This window comes from Octodon degus, unplaced genomic scaffold (assembly GCF_000260255.1).
Source record: "Octodon degus isolate 3935 unplaced genomic scaffold, OctDeg1.0 scaffold00017, whole genome shotgun sequence".
Classification (NCBI taxonomy): Eukaryota; Metazoa; Chordata; class Mammalia; order Rodentia; family Octodontidae; genus Octodon; species Octodon degus.
In genome coordinates, this window is record NW_004524593.1 from 7,403,665 (window position 1) to 7,413,830 (window position 10,166).

A 10,166-nucleotide genomic window follows, 5' to 3' on the forward strand; every position below is an offset into this window, starting at 1 on the left:
ATATATAGATATATAGATATATATTAACTGCAATATAATATATAACGCAAAATCTCAGGGCACTCTAATACAATCAGCAAAGCATTTTTGGGTCTAGATGCTGCCAAAAAGAGTCCTGAAATGGAAAAGGTCATGATAAGTAAATTAGCCACAGTTCTCCACGCAGATGGGCAACTTGGTGTGCATGTGCCCAGACTGGAAAATAAGCTTATCCTTTTTTGTGATTCAACAAAATGAGAATATTTTCATAGTTGTGCTTAGACTTAGTTTACTCTCTTGGTCCTTGATTGTAAGCAATTTTAGCTTTACCTGGGGACACAGACAAAAATAAGAAAACTTGAAAGCATGGAGCTGCAAACTAATTTCTGCCAGAAAGGCAACACACAAGGTTTGTCAGGGTACTGAGCAAAAAGCCCTCAGTTTAGTCTGTAACAAATGTTCTCTGAACTGATTATTGGACAGGGAAGCAATGTAGCAGCCAGAATGGCCTGGAAGTTGTATAATGAGAGAAGCAGAGATGAAATTATGGCACAGATACAGAAGTAGAGGTGACTCCCAGGAAAGCAAGAACTACCTAGAAAAAGGGAGCCATACAGGGGAGCAAGAGAAAAGAGGACACCAGAGGTTAGAGCAAGACACCATTCTACTGTCGCTCTCCCCGTTCACAGCTCCCTCTCTTCTGAGCTTAAGACAGCTCTCAAACCCCAATACGCGGACCTGCTAACTTGCACTCAAGTACTGATTCCAACACCCTCTTTACTTGGTTGAAGTTCTTAGGTCCTGGTCTTTCCTGGGTCCTGGTTAATGGGGACCCATCCATCCCATTCACAGGAATCCTGCCAAGCTCCTCCCACTCCTGCTCAGCGCCTTTCACCTTCCTCTTTCATCTCTCACTGCCACCAAGGATCTGGCCAGTCTGACCTAGGCTCTTCGTGAACCCAACCTGTGCCATGCCCTGGTGTGCCTCGGCCTCCACACCACGGGCCTTCCCTGCTTCACAGATTTGAAGCATAGATGTTTAACTCTTCACCACCCATTTTTTCTTGGATTTCTCTGGTCACTTCTTTCCAAATCTGTAGTTTGCCTAGTTTAGGTAATGATTCCTTTGGCTCTTCATCTACCAATTAAAAACAAAATTGTTGGGCTGTGCCCTCTTTTCCCCTGCATATCTGCTGAGTCCTCATGCTCGTCCCTCATTAGTCCTTTAGTTTGGTTTCAGAACAATGACATTTAAACTATTCCTGCAAGGACCTCACACACACCACCATGACTGCAGACCTTGCTTAATACCAATTACTCCTAAGCAATGTTCATCAGAACATTCTATACAGAAATGGTGAATGTCCCCATAATTCCACATGTGTCAGCAACAGCTTCCTTTGTTGGGTTTCAGAGATTCTCGCAGCCTATCCCAAGTCCCTCTCTCTTCTCGCTGCTCCTATAATCTTGTCACTGCTCAATTCTTCAAGCACAGGTATTGGTGGCCATGGTCCCAGTGTGATACAACTCCTCCTTATCTTTCAAATTCAGCATATCCCTGTGGCTCAGGAACTTTTTTCTGACTTCTCCTTGATGTTTGGACTATTTTCACTTCAATGTATAATCTATTTGTTGTTTCACACATGTACATTTATTTTAATATTATTGAACACTGTTGCATTATCTTATTCCATATTTGTTTCCCCTGTATATACAAACTAAGTTAAAGCAGGATCATGACTTTGGGTTTCTTGTTTTGTTTTATCCATTTTGAGTATTTATGAAGAATACCACATTCAAGAATGTTACTGATAATGAGTTAGAGAGTTCAACAGGAAAGGACTGGAATACATTTTCGAAGATAGTTATGTGAAAGGCACTGAAGGAAATAGAGCTATGCTGAATGCAAACTTACCAGAGAAGACACTAGGAATCTTGGAAAGAAAGCTTTTGACAGTACGGATAGGAATTCCATTTTTTTCATCTTGCATGCGTGCTATGACGTCTTCCATCTAAACAATAAAGTAATGAAAAACTTTAGAAATTTGAACTTTGGGTGGAAAATTAGTTCTCATAACAATGTTGTACTCAGGTGTCATAACTAAGCATAGTACCATTTTCTTGCTTTCTAGAATTTGTCACATTAGCATCTTAAGTTTGGTTGACAGAGACGGAAAAAACAGCAAGAAAAAAATGTCATTTGGGAGTTCATTAATGTATTAATTAGAATTTTGTGCTTTGAGTATTTACTGTCCTGGTTATACACTCTCTGGTTATAAAAGTTGAGATAAAAGTGTGTTTAGTTTTGAAGTTGTCAGGAACCATGATCACAGCAAATTCACACTATATTAATGTTATCTCTGTTGAACTTAGTGTGAAAGAAAACAGAAGGCTTAAAATTATTTTCTTGGATTCTTCTGCAAGCAAGAAGGTTTTTATGATTTGGTTTACCATTAAAATTCAACAGCCTGCCAGGAAATTATCAAGTTCAGACTGGCATCGAGTGCTGTATCTCTTGCCTAGGCACTGACTCATGTGAAGAAACACACACACACGTACACACACACACAAACACATACATACATGCACACATACCCCACACATACACTCTAATATGGATTTTCAACTAGTGGTCTCTCCTATCTCTTTTTATCTTGTCATGTTCTTTTTTTTTTTTTTTTTTTGGCGGAACCAGGGATCGAACTCCGGCCCTTGCGCTTACCAGGGAAGCGCTTAGTCTACTGAGCCATCTCCCAGACCCTCGTTATGTTCTCTTTACCTTTGAAACTTTTTTCACCGTTCTGGTGGGCTTTGTCTCACAGGTCTAACATAGAACTTTGTTTCAATCATTTATTCATATCGTAACTTCAGACTTTCTTCAGGTGCCTTCTACATCTAGACAAGTAGTCACACACAAAAGTACCTAACAACAGTGGCATTGGACTTAAAATCCAGCTGCCCATTTCTTCATGCCACAGTCACTCACCAACTGTAGGTCAGACTTACCACTGAGCCCCAGAATATGAATGTACCGCCATTCCCGGCTTAGAAAAAATCAGTCCATTGTGAAAACTCAGTGAAACTTGAGTGAAGTTTGGAGTTTTGTCAATAACATTGTACCAGTGTCAATTTCCTGGTTTGATACTTGGATTGTGATTATGTGAGATGTTAAAGTTATGGAAAGCTGAATATAGGGCCTATGAAAATTGTATTGCTTTTTTTTTTTTTGTATTTTGGAGAAGGGTCTACAGGGTGTTCAGGGTCTCACTACTAGACTGAACTCAGTGATCCGCCGGTTTTCAGCCTCCCTAAAGCTGGGAATGCAGGCACACACCACCATGCCCAGTCTGAATTGCTGTCTCAGTGCATTCCAGGGGCAGGGCCAGCAAGGCAGGCCTGGGGTGTCTGTGTTACTTTTGCATCTTTTTTGTAAGCCTAAAAGTATGGCAACATGAAAAGCTAAAAGAGGAACACAACCTAAACTTTCTATCAACGAATTATGCAGCCTAAAATTTCCATCAACGCAGCTTCAGAATTATTTTCAATTAAGGAAACTAGTATGCTTTAATAAATAGCATCACATTTATAAAGATGAGGGCGGGCCAAATAGCTCAGCAGATTAAAGCACCTGCAAGCAGGCACATGTGCTCAATCCCTAGGCTGGCCTCACCACCGGGGCCACACTGAAATGGTGATTGAGACTGGGCGTAGTGGTGTATGCCTGTAATCCCAGCACTTGGGAGGCTGCAAACAGGCGGATCACTATGAGTCCAATCTAGTAGTGAGACCCTAAACACCCTGTAGATCTTTCCCTAAAAATGAAAAAAAAAAAAAAAAAAAAAAAAAAGAAAAAAAATTTATAAAGATGAGATACTCTAGATACAGGGAAGAGACGAGTTTTGATATAAATATTGATCTATATTTGTCTACCAGCCCTTCTAATTATTATCTATGCTACTTTGAGGAAATAATTATTTTCTGTAGAGAATCAGTTTCTTCATCCATACATTTGTGATGATAATATAATAACTCCTTTAAAATGTTCCTTGTGGCTCTGGGGTTGGGGCTGGTGAAGTATTTTGAGGTTAAACGATACAACACATACAATGCCTGCTTCATACAAAGGACAACAAATATTGGATTTGAAATGTCACATACTTGCAGAACCCTAGTACCCAGGAATCTTTTGTCTCTGTTTTCATGTATCTTAACCCGTGGAGAGAGCACCACTATCTTCATTTTTCTGCCTCTTTCTGCCTCCTAAACTTGCTCCCTAAACTTCCCCAGGAGAGCTGAGTGACTTAACAGATAGCCAGGAATGAGCTGGAAATGAAAACGAGCCACAAGGCCTATCCTTTTTCTTCTCGTTGGAAGCCCACATCCAACTCAGCTGATGGAGAGATGTCTGCCCCAGTGGGTGAGCTGGTGTATTCAGACCGTTTCCAAATTAAAGCTTATCTCTGCACAAACAATTTGGTAACAAGCTTTATCACCAATCAGGATGACTTTGTGATGCCTGTGAATGCCAATGCCTTCAGTTGTGGTTCTCAGTTGAAAATTCAAGTAGCAAAAGAGGTGGCTTCACTCAGGCTTCTAGAATTCCACAATGATAATCAGATGCCTCCACTAACTGTACAATAAAGATATTTAAAGCACAAAAATATGAAAATAGATATTGTACCATAACTATTTTGTTACTATTTGCCCTCAATGCATCTGACACAGTGTTCAGCAATGAAGAATAAGCTGTTTTGCTTTGCTCGGTATCAGGTCCTAAAACCTTGTATTATCTGCTTAATGTTTAAACCAGGCTGGATGAGACAGGCGCAGAAACTCCTCTGATGCCCTCTTTCATCACCGCAGCACCCGGGCATGCGGCAAGCATCACCTCTGCTAATGGCTGCAATGCAGGCGAGGCATAGCGGGGCTTTCTCTACACGTCACCCCATGACTCATTAGGGTCCAGTGAAACAAGAGATAGAGGCTGGCGACAGAGTGTGGCTTCTGTGGCTGTGTTTCAAAGCTTCCAATTTTTGAGCCATAACTCCTACAATACCCAAAATTAAATTCCAATGCAAAAATAGAACCTGTGTTCTAGACTGGAAAAGCAATAATGGAAATGTAGTCAGCCCTTTGTATTTTTATTGAGTTGTGATTTATTCATTAACCTTGCTATGACCCAGAACAAGCAAGCAAACAAATGAATGAACAAAACAAATGAATCAAAACTAAAAGCAACAACACTAACGAAACAACTCAGTTTCTAAAAATTAAAATCAGTCACAAAACCACATATAAAAGCACCTCCATCTTATCTACTGAAGCTCCTCAAATATTCATCTGGGCTGGGTTTTTTGTATTAATCCTGGCTTTACATGTTTGATTATGTGCTTTCCCACATAGCAACAGAAATTGGGTGAGAAAGAGAGCATGAAAAACTGATAAAATACTACAGCAAGCTAGCCAGCAAGAGAAATGTGATCCGTAATATAACTAATAAATAGGAAAACTCTCTGTAACTATTTAAGGCAGAAAGCTCAGATACGTCAAGAATTCTGAAAAGATGTGTGTGTGTGTGTGTGTGCACACGCGTGCGCATGCACACATGTGTATGCATGTACATACACATACATACATCCTTTTTTCCCCCAGTATCTTTGGGGAACTGACTTCAGGACACCCCAGAGACACCAAGATCCACATATACTCAAGTCCCTTTTAAAAAATACAATATTTGCCCATAACCCATGTATATTTTCTTATAGAATACTTATTACAATAGAAGTGCTATATATGTGGTTGTTAAACTGTATTGCTTAGGGAATAATGACAAGGAAAAGGCTCTGATGGCCCAGACAGCATCTCTTAGAACGTTTTTCATCGATGGTGCGTTAAGTGCACTGACATACAACCTGCTCGTCCAGTGGGCTGACCCTATATGTATATATCGTGGTGAACTAGATATTACACGTTTATGTATACACACATGCACAAGGATGCCACTGAGTGGTACAGAGCATTTTCACTTTCACAAGCAGGTTTCTGGAGGGGAAGACAGGGAGCCTGGGATAACAGGATGCCGGCTGTGGGCAGCGGGGCTGACACACCACAGGTCACAGAGGTTCTCTCTTTATCTTATTTTCTTTATCCTTAAGTTACAAGCAGGTCATCTGCAAGTTGTCTCCTAACTAGGAAACTCATGAAGTCTGGAAATAATCATCAGTGTGCAGAAGTGGGTAAGCTTCTTTACACATGAAAAAGCCGATTCCCTGCCAGAGACAAACAGGTGAAGATATTAAATTAAACAAGACTTTCAACATGGGTACTTGTTTCTACCTGCCAGCACATTTCAGCTTCAGTGTAAATAGCGGAGTGAAGAAGAGTGGGCAGTGGGGATAGCAAGGGTCTGAGTTCGAATCACAGCTAGCTAATAAGCTAATTTATGACCCCACGCCTCACTTTTCTCCTCTGTAAAATGGAGACCATGATTATCTGTCAAGTATGAGGGTCAAGGAGACAATGCTTACTAGATACTTACCTCATCCTCACAGTTTTCTTCCCTCACTGTATTTGGAAACCACGGGTCCTTCTTTGACAATCCAGCTGCCAAGCACATGTCAAGAGCCAAATACTAAGGACAAGACTTTCTAGAGCAATAAGCAGACAGACACGTAAGAAGCTCTATCTTACACTGGCTGCACAAGACTGGCTTGGCGTTGACAATCTGATGAGAAGCAAGGGCTACATACACTATCAAAATATATTTAGCACTCATAGAAAATGAGATTGCACCCATTTCTGTCAAAATCAAAGTATCTTTTCTCTCACATTTTCTTGGTGAATTTGTCTCTTTAGGTTTCTTTAGAAAGACAAAAAATTGAATTGAAGACTTTGCAAAACTAACGTTTTTATGCAAACTAGTTCACTATGTGTGATTAAAGTTAAAATATTTTGCAAGGTAGCGTGTTCAAAAATTTTATACTTATACTATGAAATCTTTCGCAGTTAAGTTGCTAGTAAAATTCAGCAGGAAATACTTAGTTTTTCCTTAAATATAAACTCACTGAAATCTAGGCTTACTCATCTCTGTATAGTCATTATCTAAAATGTTTGGGCATAATGAATGGTAATTTTTTTTCTTTTAATGCAGGTGGGATGCTGGATTCTTTTTAAGCCACAGGCACATGTTTGATTTTTTCAGAGAAACTCAAAGCAAAAAGTTAAATTAAGATTCAGTCTCAAGAGATATGAAATGGTATCTCTTTCTTTTTATCTAACATTTGGTGAAAAAAAGAAAAGCTAGAGGCAATAATCATGGGACCGAAAAGCTCCAAGTATTGTGGACTAAACTACTCTTATTTGGGGGTTTCCATTTAGTGCGGGGATTCTTCAGCTTATGGGTCAGAGGAATTTCTTCTTTCATCGCCTTAAAGTAAGTCAGTGACCATTTATAAGACCATCTTTCTGCTTATAGGTGTGACTCAAGTTGACTAAGGTGTTTAAGCTCACAGGATGAAAGGCTCTACTGAACTACAAAACACAGATCATTTTTTTTTTTTAAGTCATAATTAGCCTTTCCTTTGGAAGAGTTTAGATGTCACTTCTAGGCTTCTGATGTATTTCAAACACTGCTCAGGTTAAACAGTCCCCACCCACTCACCTGGAGGAATGAAAGACAGAAGCCATATCTTTGAGGATGCACTAATTATTCAAGAGGGCTGTGGCAGACAGGGCTCCCACCTAACTGATGAAAACAAAAACGCTGCCTTGAAACCTTGCAGTTCTTTAATGTTCTAAACAATGGGAGTGTAATTGAATTTACTCTTAGCTCTACTTGCCAAAACTGTACCACCACACCATTATTATTGATTTCAATAAGCCAATAGCTTCACAGAGACACCCTGACTGCGGACGAAAGGTAGAAGCCAAGTTAAGATGCGCAGTACCCTGTAGCTCTCAAAGAGAAATAAATCAACCAAAACATCAGAGGAAGTTTTCCCACTTCTTATAGCAATCCCCCATGAGGCACAGATATTCAGAGATACACAGGAGAGAAGAGTGTACACCTCAAATGGGCTTTTTCCTTTGTGTACATATTTCCAACTTACTGTGCACACCATCATTTTAAGTGGCTATCTATGAAAATGGAAGAAATGATCACTAAAATGCTTCGTGGATTTCTTAGGAAATTAGGAAGTGGTAGGTATTACCTAATTTAAACCTGCCTATAATTCCTTTTTCTTCAAGAGGCCGTTCTAAGGAAAAAATGATTTCTACTTCTAAATTGAGCAAAGAAAACAGAGTTCATCTCTTAATGAAAGTTAAATAACCATAATAAGATTAAAATTTGTGACACAAACTGTTTTTGCTATAATAATTTAATTAAAGCTGCTTTTAATTATATGATTTCCCTCACATTATACTTGATGACAGTCAGTATCTTAACTCAGAATTAATTACTCTTCTTATAAGGAAATACTATTTTCATTAGTAATTACAACTAAAAACATAAACTAGTAAAATCTAGTTACATGTAAATCTGCCCTACTTCATCTTGAATATATATTTTTTTTTCAAAAGACAATGACTAATTTAAAAGCTTTGACAGACATAGAGGTAATGTTTTTCATGTACAGATATAATTTTTGTTTGCATAAAAATGCCTTTCATCCATCTCAAAGAATACAAACTATATTCAAAATAATAAACAGATACATTTTTTTAATGATGCTCATTATGCTTGCTCAAATTACTTTGGAAGGGACAAAGTCCCGATGTAAGTCATTATAAACACCGTGTAAGTTATGTGAGATATTTTACACAACTCAAGGATGAGAACAGGAGCTCGCCTCAGACACAGCCCTTTCCTGACATCCCTGCTGCCTCCCCTGGTGGAGGCCTCCCTTTCTTTCTGGCTCTTTCCTCAGTTTTCCAATGCAGCAAGCGTGACTGCCCCTACCTTCTGGGATTTACAGCTCATAGGCCAAGAACCCACAGAAAAAGCGCTTATCACGCTCATTCCTGTATCTGAATTTTACAGCAAAACCCCTGACCTACAATGCTGGAGGGAATGGAATTGGCCCGGGTGTGGACAGACCAAAGAACGATGGTTAGTTGTTGCTTGATTCAAGCTGAAAACCTACTGAAAGACGGAGAGCAGAATTACATGGTAGAAAAAATGAAAAAGTAAAAATAACAGTGAAAAAAAGAAAACAGAGAATGCTGAATATTGAAAGAAAGCAAAAGAAAGGTAAAGACTCATTCAGAAAAGGACTTTGGGTAGATACACAAAACCACTGGATGAACTTTTGCAGCTGTAACAGAGAAAAGGAAATAATGTGGTCAGATATCACACTTGGCTAATCACTATGTGGGTCACAGTTGAGTTTGCCCATGAGCTAGAAAATGCCAACACAACAGAGCAACTTGAGTTTTCAGAATTCTCTTCTTCCCACCAGGTGTTATATCTTTAATTCTCAGAAAGACACTGATGGTTAATCTCTACTGCTCTCAGAATGGGGTTTAGTTGCCAATGCCCCCTGAAACACTGGAGAAAGAAGACAGTAACTGTTTAAACCAAAAGATAGGCAGGCTAAGGAGACAGAAAGGGAAGGAAGAGGCTGAACACATGTTATTTCACGCCCTTGCTTCATCCCTGGCTTTCAGATGGGAGTAAGTATAGCTCACGCAGGACAAAGATTTATATTGGAAACCTTCTTCTCCCTCTGCTGTTCGACCCTCACACAATTTTAATGTCTCTGAAACATGCCTCTGAGGTGATTCACAAACCTATGTCCAAGTCTACCTTTGCAATTGTTAAATGTAACCGGCAGTCATTATTCTGGTCTGAGCACCTGCACCGGATCCAAAGGAAAATGTAACAGTTCGCATTGCAGTTCCATACCTCCAAACAGAAACTAAGTGGGTGGGGGAGACAGAGAGACAGAAAGACGCAGACAGAAAGAAGTGGGGCAGACACAGAGGGAGGACAAGAAGAGAGGAAACAGCCAATTCCTCACCAGGTACGGCCAACAGGACCAGAAAGTCCCCTTCGCTCTAACCTTTAACAAAGAAAGTTACTTTGAAGTATCACTGGTTTTGCTTTCTTTGGCCCTTTTCTTTCTTTCTTTTTTTTTTTTTTTATTCCATCTTCATGAGTTTATTCCATCTTCATGATCACAGACATA

General features: G+C 39.6%; 1 protein-coding gene across 10 annotated transcripts in view; it reads right to left on the bottom strand.

Annotated features, from left to right (window-relative positions):
• The window catches only part of Rgs7 (regulator of G protein signaling 7), a 544,505-nt gene that overhangs the window by 287,475 nt on the left and 246,864 nt on the right, over positions 1-10,166 (bottom strand). For all 10 annotated transcript variants that reach the window (XM_023710286.1, XM_004626815.2, XM_004626816.2 and 7 more), the window contains one exon: positions 1,895-1,991. In XM_023710286.1, coding sequence (XP_023566054.1) covers positions 1,895-1,991 — 97 coding nt within the window. The remainder of the gene's footprint in view (positions 1-1,894; positions 1,992-10,166) is intronic.